The 11,929-nt window shown below is 51.6% G+C and overlaps 1 protein-coding gene across 1 annotated transcript in view; it reads right to left on the bottom strand.

Moving 5' to 3' along the window:
* Window positions 1-597: 597 nt before the first annotated feature.
* The window catches only part of FCGBP (Fc fragment of IgG binding protein), a 48,591-nt gene continuing 37,259 nt past the window's right edge, over window positions 598-11,929 (bottom strand). Inside the window, exons 9-15 of the mRNA XM_026447697.1 lie at window positions 10,282-10,301; window positions 9,581-10,224; window positions 8,441-9,014; window positions 6,731-6,930; window positions 4,011-4,394; window positions 896-1,164; window positions 598-771 (exon numbers count right to left, since the gene is read on the bottom strand). Coding sequence (XP_026303482.1) covers window positions 762-771; window positions 896-1,164; window positions 4,011-4,394; window positions 6,731-6,930; window positions 8,441-9,014; window positions 9,581-10,224; window positions 10,282-10,301 — 2,101 coding nt within the window. The 3' untranslated portion in view covers window positions 598-761. The remainder of the gene's footprint in view (window positions 772-895; window positions 1,165-4,010; window positions 4,395-6,730; window positions 6,931-8,440; window positions 9,015-9,580; window positions 10,225-10,281; window positions 10,302-11,929) is intronic.

Here is an 11,929-nt window from a genome sequence, read left to right as displayed (position 1 = left end):
ATGATAAAGCCAGAATCTATTATCTCTCTCCATTTTCCACTCCTTCCCTCCATCCAATCATTTATCTTCTCTTTTTATTGAGACAGGGTCTCACTCTGTTGCCCAGGCTGAAGCACAGTGGAATGATCATGGCTCACTGCAGTCTCAACCTCTTAGGCTCCAGTGATCCTCCCATCTCAGCCTCCCAAGTAGCTGGGAATACAGGCACGTGCCACCATGCCCAGCTAATTTTTATATTTTTTGTAGAGACGGGGTCTCACTATGTTGCTCAGGCTGGTCTCAAACCCCTAGGCTCAAGCAAACTTCCTGCCCCAGCCTCCCAAAGTGCTGGGATTACAAGCGCGAGCCACTGCGCCTGGCCATTTATCTTCTCATCCATCCATTCTTCTAATCACCTATTGTTGCCTCATCTTCCTAGTTCCCCACACACCATTTTCTCAATTCCCCCATCCATCTCTTCATCTACCCATGCAATCATCCATCCATCCTCCCAGCCCCCGATAAACATTCATCATGTGCCAGATTCCCCAGGCACCTGATACCTGCTGTGCAGGAAGAAAGTCAGGGATGAGAAGGCATGAGACAGACACAGTGACATGCAGCTTAGCTTAAGAAATTTATTCAATGCTCTCACATTTGGCCTCTGCGACCCAGAAAAGTGGTAGAGCAGGGTAGGAGCACATGATGCATCCTTCAGCCACTGCAACCTCCAGGAGGATCAGGTCTTCTTCAGGAAGTCTTCATTCCCGGTAGACAACTGATCAGCCATAACTGCAAGAGACAGACACTTAGCACCTCTGCTTGAAGACTAAACACCCACCCTGACTACCCTCATCCCATGAGGATCCAGGTGCCTTTGCCCCAAGAAGTCTGGTTTCCATACTACATCCCTCACCATGGGGAGAAGTCCTGTGCTCTCCATTTCTCCATCACTGACTTCTCGGAGTCACGCCAATCATTGGTCTGGTCTCCGTCAAAGTTTCCACAGGCCCCACACAGTTTCCCAGCATGGTCATCGCTGACCATCACAGCCAGCTTCCCATTGGCTCCAAGCCACACCTGGACCCCTGCCTTCTGGCGGACTAGCAGGGAGCCATCAGGTGTACGACTCACGGACACAGATGCTAACTTCTCAGCTGGGAGATCCACTTGGAGACCATTCACCTGGTGGGGGGTGCCCAGCAAACACAGAGGTGAGGCCACAGCCATAGAATAGCTAGGTGTTACCAGGATAGAGACCCCAAGCAAGATAAGTTCATGGAACTAAATCAGAGGCGGGTGCTGAAAGAGATGAAGACCTGGATGTTTGCACTATTTGGAGCAATGGATACATGAGAAGATAGCTGGAGATCTGGATAGAAGGATAGAAGGATGGAGAGTGGAGGGATGGAGAGATGGACCTGTGGATCTACACAATACCCCAAAGTCGGTGGGGGAAGCACTTTGTACCAGACAGATAAGCAAACAAACAGACAAACCCCGGGGTCATCCTTATGGTTCTAGTTTCCTTTTCCTTTCTTTCTTTTTTTTTTTTTAAGATAGGGTTTTGCTTTGTCATCCTAGCTGGAGTACAGTGGTGCAATCACAGCTCACTGCAGCCCTGACCTCCTAGGCTCAATCAATCCTCCCACCTCAGCCTTCCGAGTAGCTGAGACTACAGGACTACAGGTGTGCACCACCACACCCGGCTAATTTTTGTATTTTTGTGTAAAGATGGGGTCTCACTATGTTGTCTAGGTTGGTTTTGAACTCCTGGATTCAGGTGATCTGCCTACCTCAGCCTGGTTCTAGTTTGCAAAATAAAACAAACTTTGAGCACATTCTGTAAGTTATTGGTTCCCTAACCAAAACAATGTTATCCTTTATTTTTGCAATGCTGATGTCTGAAGATAAGTAATGACTTTAGCAGATATAATAATCATGTGAGAAAATTACTTTTTCTTCATCACAGGCTGCAGATCCAGTAACTTTGTGAATTTTTTCCTTTAACTGTTGTCTATGTTAGTTGGTGAATTAGCCCTTCTAAAGTTAGATTCTCTAGAGAAACTTCCTTGAAAGACTTCTCTCTCTCTCTCTCTTTTTTTTTTTTTTTTGTAAATCCTTTTATTGTTTGCTTGTTTTTTGTTTTGTTGTTGTTGTTTTTGAGATAGAGTCTTGCTCTGTCGCCCAGGCTAGAGTGCAATAGTGCGATCTCGATCCACTGCAACCTCCGCCTCCCGGGTTCAAGCAATCCTCCTGCCTCAGCTGGGACTACAGGCATTTGCCACCATGCTCGGCTAATTTTTGTATTTTTAGTAGTGACTGGGTTTTGCCATGTTGGCCAGGCTGGTCTCTAACTCCTGACTTCAAGTGATCGGCTGCCTACCTTGGCCTCCCAAAGTGCTGGGATTGCAGGCATAAGCCACCATGCCCAGCCCTCTAAATGCTTTTGTATCTGAGTTTTCCTCTGCCAGATGATTGGAGAGATGGGTAGATAGATCTGAAAAGACAGGTGGGTGGCTGGGTGGGTAGATGAATGGATGGATGGATGGATGGATGGATGGGTGGGTGGGTGGATGGATGGATGGGTGGATGGGTGGATTTGTGGGTGGATGGATGGATGGACGGATGGGTGGGTGGATGGAAGAAAGAAGGAAGGGAAGAAGACAAGAAGGAAGGAAATAGGAAAAAGAGAAAGAGGGGTAGAATAGATGCTGGAAGGAAGGAGGGGAAAAGGGAGGATGGGCATAGTGAAGGATAGATGAAGACTAGTGGATGGAAAGTCTCAATAGGGTGCGAACTTTGCAAGTATAACGACTGAGTCCACGTCATCTCTGTTACCCAGCACATGGCCTGGCACAAAAGGAGCAGGGCTGAGTTTATTCACAAAACCAACCTTTTCCTGAGTACCCTCTAGGTGCCATGCCCTGATCTGGGTACTGCGAACGAACTGGTGACCAAGATGGACAGGATCCCTGCCTACCTGCGGCTTATAGTCCAGTGATGAACAAAGATGCTGAGCATCTTCTGGGAGTTTCCTTCTAGGAGCCTGGAATTTTGGTAGGTGGATACCAAAACCCCAGGCACTGAGACTCTAATGAACTTCCCTGGTAGACGACATTTCACGTTTCATCACAGCTTTGTTGCTGGAGGAATGAAGCACATCCTGTGTGATTCTACCGAGACAGGACTCTCAGAAGCTTGCACCTGATTTCCTCCGGACTTTGTGTGATGCACCTTTTCCCTGTGTTGGTTTCACTTCGTATCTTTTCCCTGTGACAAGTCTTAGCCCTAAATACAACTATATGCTGAGTCCTGTGAGTCCTACTGAATCACTGAACCTGGGGGTGCTTATGGGAAACCCTGACACATTATGTGACCCCCACCCCAGCCTTGACCAATCAAGAACTTCCTCCCTAAAGTCACAGTGATTGGCTCCAGGGGTGGGCATGTGACCCAAACTGGCCCAGTGAGATATAATCCTGGGATATTTTATGGAACCATTTTCTGTTAAGGTAGTTAAGCTGGTGGGGCATAGGCCTGGGCAGCTGAGGGGGTTGTCTTTACCCCTGAAAGTGGAAAGCCTGTTTGAGAATAAAGCTGATTTGGCAAATAGCAAGTCTCAAAGATGGAAGTACAAATTTCTGATAATATTGCCAGGGCACGTAGAGTCAGCCATTCCTGAGGCTCTATCCTTGGATTTTCTAGCTACATGGACTAATAAATTCAATTTTGCTTAAGGCAGTTTGAATTTGGTTTTAAGTCACTTGCAACCCATAGAGTCTCGATTCATACTAGTGTCAAAACTATTAAGTTATTGGAGTATGTTTTTGCTCCTCTAGAACTCAGCCAGAACAGAGGGACCAAGTTTGAAATACTGAGATAAATACAAATCCAGAGACTAAACTGCAGAGACCTGGATAAAGAAAACAGATCGCAAGACAGAAAGGAAGCCAGGAATGTGGGGACACTGTAATCAGAAGAGCAAAAGCCCAGGGGAGACATTCCCCACCCCCTACTCACAAACTTACCCACACACCCTTGTTTGGGGTCACCGTCACCATCCCATCCTCGAAGAAGATGTGGATCTGGCCCACAGCCTCAGTTTTGCCATGGCAGGTCTGGACTTCAGCAACTACACGGTACCAGGGGATGGTCTTCTGTAGTCCTGGACAGCTGTAAGAGAGCTCATAGACACCAGGAGAGGTGGTGGCACCACGGGCCCCATCAAAGGTGGTGAGGTTGGCACCCACAGACAGGACACAGAGACCACGGGCGGCCCAGCAGTCCCGGGCTTCAGCCTTGACCTCACATACGCGGCCTGATGGGCAGCCAGCTGCCTGGCATGTCAGGCCGGAGCTTGAGGAACAGGAACAGCGCTTGCTGCAGTCTGAGGTCAGCAGGGAGGAGTTCACCTGTGCACAGAAAGGGGCCAGGTTATGGTGGTGGGATGGATCGCAAAAATGGCCACACTCCTTGAACCCTCTGTATCCATGCAGAGTCACTTTACAGACTCCCATTAAGAAATAGAGTTTATTTCCCCCTCCCTATGAATCTGGGTTGGCCATAAGACTATATTTAGGTGAATGAAACACAGAAGAAGCAATATTGTGACAGGTTTAAGCCTAGACCTCAAGAGACCTTACAGCTTCTCTTTTCTTTCTCTCTCTCTCTCTCTCTCTCTCATACACAGAATCCTGCCCAGCCACCATGAGAACAAGCCTGGGCTAGCTCCGTAGAAGATGAGTGACCCCATGGAACATAGATAACTCTTCCAGCTCAGGCCACCCTAGACCAGGCAGCCTTCAGCTGACCCACCAGGTGACTACAGATATTACACATGAGCAACCCCAGAGCATAGCAGAAGAACCGCCCAGCCAAGTCCAGCCTAAACTGCAGTCACAAAATTGCAAACTAAATGAATAATTGTTTTAAGCCACCACGTTTTGGAGTGATCTGTAACCCAGCAAAAGCTAACTGATACAGGTAAGAAATGAAGAAATGTAATTAACAAAATAAATGCCATCTCTACACTAATGATTTCCACATCTCTAGGCCAGACCTCTACCATGAAGGCCAGACTCACAAATCCAAGAAGACTTCTGGCATAGGCAGAGGGGTCCGAGCAGGAATGGGGAAGCACAGGGAGCGGAGGGGTTCAGAGGAGGTACCTAACCCAGCCTAGGGGATCAAGGATGGCTTCCAGTAGGCAGTGAGAGTCTACTGGAAAGAGTAAAATTTGACTCTATTTGCAAGCAATGCATGTTAGCACTGCATGTTAATGGATAGCCTTGGGCTGACTTCTCTATATCACAATTTCTTCATCTGTATAATGGGGAAAATAGCCATAGTATCTATTGCAGAGGATTGTTGTGATTATTAAATGGATTAACATCCATAACATGGCCGGGAGAGGTGGCTCATCCCTGTAATCCCAGCACTTTAGGAGGCCAAGGCAGGAGGATCGCTTGAACCCAGGAGTTTGAGACCAGCCTGGGCAACATAGCGAGACCCTATCTCTACAAAAAAATTAGATAGTTAGCCAGGCATGGCAGTGTGAGCCTGTGGTCCCAGCTACTCAGGAAGCTGAAGCAGGAAGATCGCTTGAGCCCAGGAGTTTGAGGCTGTAGTGAGCCATGATCATGCCACTGCACTTCTGCTTGGGAGACAAGAGTGCGATCCTATCTCAATAAAAAATAATACCTATAACAAACATGGTGCATAGTAAGAGCTCAAAAAAATCATTAACAAGAATAAATCAATTCTTCAATTTAATTCATATTAAACAATTATTAGCTGGGCTACCTATTTGCACTGTTGTAAACCGCTATTTCTTTTTTTTGCTCTTTTTTCTTTCTGACATGGAGTCTCGGTCTGTTGCTCACGCTAGAATGAAGTGGCGCAATCTCAGCTCACTGCAACTTCCGCCTCTCCGGTTCAAGCGATTCTCCTGCCTCAGCCTCCCGAGTAGCTAGGACTACAGGTACCCGCCACAATGCCCAGCTAATTTTTGTATTTTTAGTAGAGACAGGGTTTTACCATGTTGGTCAGGCTGGTCTTGAACTTCTGACTTCGTGATCCACCTGCCTCGGCCTCCCAAAGTGTTGGGATTACAGGCGTGAGCCACCGCACCTGGTTCTTTTCCTTTTTTCTTTAGAGATAAGGTCTTGCTCTGTCACCCAGGCTGGAGTGCAGCAGTGTGATCATACCTCACTGCAGCCTCCAACTCCTGGGCTCATGCAATTGTCCCACCTCAGCCTCTTGAGTAGCTGGGACTATAGGTGTGCACCACCATGCCCAGCTAATTTAAAAAAAAAAAAAATTGTAGAGATGGGGTCTCATTATGTTACCCAAGCTGGTTTTGAATTCCTGGGCTCAAGTGATCCTCCCGCCTTGGCCTCCCAAAGGGCTGGGACTGCAAGTATGAGCCACTGGGCATGGCCTCCCCTAGATTTCTCTGCAGGGAGTGCCACCTTGCCAACACCTTGATGTCAGTCCAGTGATCCTGATTTCTGACTTTTGGCCTTTGGAACTGTGGGAGAATGAATTTCTCCTGTTTAAGCTGCCATGTCTGCGGTAATTGGTTACAGAAGCTACACAAAACTAATACGGGGAGGTTGCCTGCATCAAGTCACACAGCTGGGAGATAGCGGTGGCTCCTCTGTCCCCAGCCTTGAAGAGGTCAGCACGGAAGCTCTGGGTCTCTCTCAAGCTCTTCTACCCTCTCTGCCCACCCCAAGCCCCTACTCACTGGCAAGTATCGGCCATTATGGGTGCAGCCACAATCTTGGACAGGGATGCAGACACCCTGGGAAAGCAGGAAGCGGTCGTCACACTCACAGCCCTCAAAACAGCGGGTGGTGCAGCCCGTGAGGCCAGAGAGAGCTGCACAGGAACCCTGGCAGGTGTGTGTGCAGATGGAGTAGTGGCTGTGGGCGGGGCACTGGAGCGCTGCAGAAAGAGGAGGCAGGGCCGCGTCACACCTCCAGAGGGTCCTGGATAACCAATGGGGCCTATTGCACACCCAGCCCTGTTTTAGGTAGCACTGAAGACACAAGTATTGAGAAAAGCCTCAACCCCAGTCCGACAGAGCTCATGTTCAGTGGGACAGACAGGAACAGCCAAAAGTGAACACGCTGCCTCAGGGAGTATAGACAGAGGGGTCAGGGCAGGGATGGGGAGGCACAGGCAGAGAGGTCAGGGCAGGGATGGGGGGGCACAAGCAGAGGGATCAGGGCAGGCATTCGGGGGCACAGACAGAGGGGTCAGCGCCAGGGTGGGGGGCTACAGACAGAAAAGTCGGGGCTGGGATGGGGAGGGCACAGACAGAGGGTTGAGGGCCAGGGTAGGGGGCACAGCCAGAGGGTTCAGGACCAGGGTTGGGGACATAGGCACAGGGGTTGGGACCAGGGTGAGGCAGCACAGGCAAAGGGGTCAGGGCCAGGATGGGGAGGGCACAGAGGGTTGAGGGCCAGGGTAGGGGGGCACAAGCAGAGGGGTCAGGGTGGGGGGGGGGGGGGGGGCACAGGCAGAGGGGTCAGGGTTGGGACAGAGGCTGTATGGACCCAAGGGAAATATCTGTGGTAAGTCCCTGGTCTCTGGCTAAGCAATTGGTGGATGGTATGGCTGTTCTGCAATGCCCACCGGGATTGGGGAAGGAGCATCAGGCTGGGGGTGATAGGCTGATTTTATCTGGGAACACATCAGGTGAGAGGAACTCTAAGGACACCCAGGGGAAGGTGTCCTGGACACCCTCACAATTACCTCAGACTTGGTAGCTTAAACAGGAGAAATTCATTCTCCCACAGTTTTAAAGGCCAGAAGTCAGAAATTAGGATCACTGGACTGACAGTCAGGAGAGAGTTCAGGGCTTGAGACAGACAGACCAGGTCCACAGTCAACACTGAGAACAAATCTAAGGCCGCGGGTGTGGACGACGGCCCTGGGTATAGGTCCTGCCCAGGGGAGACCTGGCTCTGACCTGGGGCCGGAGGGGCATTGCTTTGTCCTGAGAGTCTCAGGTGATCCCTCCCCTGGGTATTTGAAGGAGAGGTACAGTCCTAGTTTAGGGGGTGTCTACTAGGCTGCAACCTTGTCTTGGGGGGATCTGAGGGGATATGATCTTGTCGGGGGTAGAAGGAGGGTCTGTGTGAGCCATAGATCTCCCAACCCATCCAACTGTGCCTTTCAGGTCACTGCAGAAAGAGTCCAGAATAGAGCACTAGGGAAGAAGTGAACCTGAGGTTTGAGGAGAGTGGCCCGGACAAGAGGCTGAGAAGGAACAGTCAGAGGGGAGCAGGGAAGCAGGGAAGCCAGTGGACTCGCCATGGAAGAAGCAGGTATGTGGGCGTGGGGTGGGAGTGGTGGGGAGAAACCACTTCGACATGCGAATAGAAGGAATGGGCCAGGAGGGGCCCCTACATCTGGTCTAGAGTTCTCTGAGGGACCCACGGACACTCACGGCAGAAGCTTTCTGTCCTCCAGGACTTCACGGCCAGGCCGGCTGCCTGACAGGCCGCCGTGTAGGCTGCCAGGCTGCGGCACAGGAAGGCTGTGTCACCCTTTTGCGCGCACAGGTCGTACACACATTGGCGGAAGTACTCAGAGGGACTCAGCACAGCCTGGCAGGTGGCGAAGGGTCCCTGGGGGTTCCAGAGCTGCCCGCAGGCCTCGTTGCTCTCATAGGGTGCAGTCTCCTCTGCTGAGCACACGGGGCAGCCTTGGGGCCCGCAGCCCTCGCCACAGCCCTTGGAGGAGCTGGGCGCCCGCCATGCAGCCCCGAAGGTCTCCACACTGGACGCTGCCAAGCCATTGGGCAGGACAAAGTCATCACTCCAGTTGCCATTGAAGTTCCCACAGAGGCCACAGAGCCTTCCATGGAAGGAGCTGGGGATGGACATGAGGACATGGGCATCGCCATCAAAGAGAAGCCGCAGCCCCTTGGTCGTCTGCAGAACCATGTTTCGGCCTTCGGCGGTCACCCGCACATGGCCCACGGCCACAGGCAGGGCCACAGCCTCGCCGTCCACGGTGACCTGGGTGGAAGGGTCAGGTAGGTCAGGAACTCACAGAACCACAGGCAAGGCTGTCCTGTCCCACTCCCAGGGCAGAGCTGCATCTCCCTCAGTCCCATTAACGTCAGGTCATGTTTCCCTTCAACTTCTTGGGCCCCAGGCCTGGCATGGTGACTCACACCTGTAATCCCAACACTTTGGGAGGCCAAGACAGGTGGATCACTTGAGCCCAGGAGTTCGAAACCAGCCTGGCCATCACAGCAAGACCTTATCTCTACCAAAAAAAATTAGCTAGGCATGGGGGGCTGAGGTGGGGGGATCGCTTGAGCCCAGCAGGTTGAGCCTGCAGTGAGCTGTGATCACGCCAATACACTCCAGCCTGGGTGACAGAACAAGACCCTGTCACAAAACAAAACAAAAATCTCCCTGGGTGGGACCATTCACCAGACCTTCCAGGATAGGCTCAGCGTTCCCAGGTTGGAGGAATGTCCCTCTCTTACCTACAGGGGGGGTCATGGCTCCTTCAGAACCCCCTAGATGGGGCTGTGTTGCCTTCAGACCCCCAGAGCAGGCTCCCATGGACTCACCTGCTGCCCCTGAGCTAGGCTGACAACCTGGCCAGACACAGTAACCAGGAGGCGCTGGGGATCTCCAGCTGCATTCTTTTCAAGCACGATGGAAAAGTCCTCATCCCCAGGCTTCGGCTGGCAGACTTGGGCCAAGACATAGGAGCAGGAGCCATGCAGGTCGAAGACACGGCCGTCAAGGGTGACGTAGTGGATGCCCCCATTGGCCAGGCAGCGGCCACAGCCTGTGGCATGACAGGCCTGGACACCATCCTCTAACCGGCACTCCTCATGGGGCCCACAGGCCGTGCCCTCCTGGCAGGTGACATGGCCACCTGGCCCACACTCACAGCGCCGCTCACACTCAGGGCCCGGGTAGAAGGCCTCACCCAGCGGGTAGTAGCGGCCATCATAGAGGCAGCCACACTGGCCCACAGGTACACAGGTGTCATCACTGAGCACAAAGCCAGCATCGCAGACACAGCCTTCACGGCAGGCCGACTCACAGCCCTCAGGTGCTGAGAGGCTCGGGCAGCTCACGGGGCAGGAGTCACCGCAGAGCTCGTAGTGGCTGTGGGCAGGGCACTGGAAGGCTGTGGGGACAAGATGGGCATGAGTCAGGTAGGCATTTGAGTTGGGATCTGGGGAGGCCCTGAGTGGGAAAACTGCTCATGTCAACTTGGGTGTCTCCGGGTATGCACATGTGATCCAGGACATCTAACTGGGGGTCTCAGCGTGGGACCTGGAATGGGAGGGGACATGCCCAGGTCTCTCTGACCAGTTTATGTGTTAGCCTGACCAAGTATTTCTTTTCTTTTTTTTTTTTTTTAAGACAGAGTTTCGCTCTGTCACCCAGACTGGAGTGCAGTGGCCGGATCTCAGCTCACTGCAAGCTCCGCCTCCCGGGTTTACGCCATTCTCCTGCCTCAGCCTCCCGAGTAGCTGGGACTACAGGCGCCCGCCACCTCGCCCGGCTATTTTTTTTTTTTTTGTATTTTTTAGTAGAGACGGGGTTTCCCTGTGTTAGCCAGGATGGTCTCGATCTCCTGACCTCGTGATCCGCCCGTCTCGGCCTCCCAAAGTGCTGGGATTACAGGCTTGAGCCACCGCGCCCGGCCCTGACCAAGTATTTCTAAAGATCAAATGACTCTGCTTGCCTGATTTTTATTTATGTTATTTATTATTATTATTATTATTATTATTATTTTGAGACAGGGTCTCACTCTATCTCACCCAGGCTGGAGTGCACAGGCACGCTAACAGCAGCCTCCACCTCCTGGGCTCAAGCAATCATCCTGCCTCAGCCTCCCAAGTATCTGGGACTACAGGCGTGAGCCACCACATCTGGCTAATTTATTGGTAGTTTTTTGTAGAGATGGGGTCTCACTATGTCAGCCAGGATTACCTGGGTGAAATGATCACTATTATCTATTCGGGGTGTGCAAGACCAGAACTGACTACGGGTATCTCAGGGTGTGAATGTGACTGGGGTATGGGACCACATGTATCTCAGGGTATGACTCTGCCTGAGGGTACCCAGCTGTGGGTGTCTGACCTGGACATCTCCCAGAGTCCTTCTGACATGGTCTGTCTAAGGCTGTGCCTGGGTAAAATTGGCAGGATACCTGTGACCAGGAGACCTGCCTGAAGGGAACCGCCTAGGACTATCTAACTATGCATCTGTGTGGATCTGCCCAGGGCTATGTAAGGGTCCCGATTCTATCTGAGTGTATCTAACCTGTTAGTCTCAGTGTAAAATCTGAGCAGATACCACGGAAGGCATGCGACTAATTCTATATGACTAGGCGTATTTCAGTGCGTGCAGAAGACCAGGGCCCTGTGACCAGCTGTAACTCACAAGGTCTTCCTAATCAAGGGTACCCTGCTATGTGACTGAGGCAGGGTCAGTCATCCCAATCTACATGCCTTGGATGTCTGAGAACATGGATCACCAATTCCCAAGAGTGTCCTGGACCCCGGGATTCTGACTACGTGTTCCTTTTCTTTTTTTCTTTCTTTTTTCTTTTTTTTGATCTGATGTCTCACTCTGTTGCACAGGCTGGAGTGCACTGGCGTGATCTCGGCTCACTGCAACCTCCGCCTCCTGGGTTTTAGTGATTCTCCTGCCTCAGCCTCCTGATTAGCTGGGATTACAGGTGCCTGCCACCACACCTGGATGAATTTTGTATTTTTAGTAGGGACGGGGGTATCACCATGTTGACCGGGCTAGTCTTGACTTCCTGACCTCAGGTGATCTGCCTGCCTCGGCCTCCCAAAGTGCTGGGATTACGGGCGTGAGCCACCACAACCAGATTCTGACTAGGTGTTTCTAACTGACTCTCTCTCACTGCAGTACCTGACTTGGGGCAT

Source organism: Piliocolobus tephrosceles, chromosome 21, assembly GCF_002776525.5.
Source record: "Piliocolobus tephrosceles isolate RC106 chromosome 21, ASM277652v3, whole genome shotgun sequence".
Taxonomy (NCBI): Eukaryota; Metazoa; Chordata; class Mammalia; order Primates; family Cercopithecidae; genus Piliocolobus; species Piliocolobus tephrosceles.
This window is presented reverse-complemented; position numbering and strand designations above follow the sequence as displayed.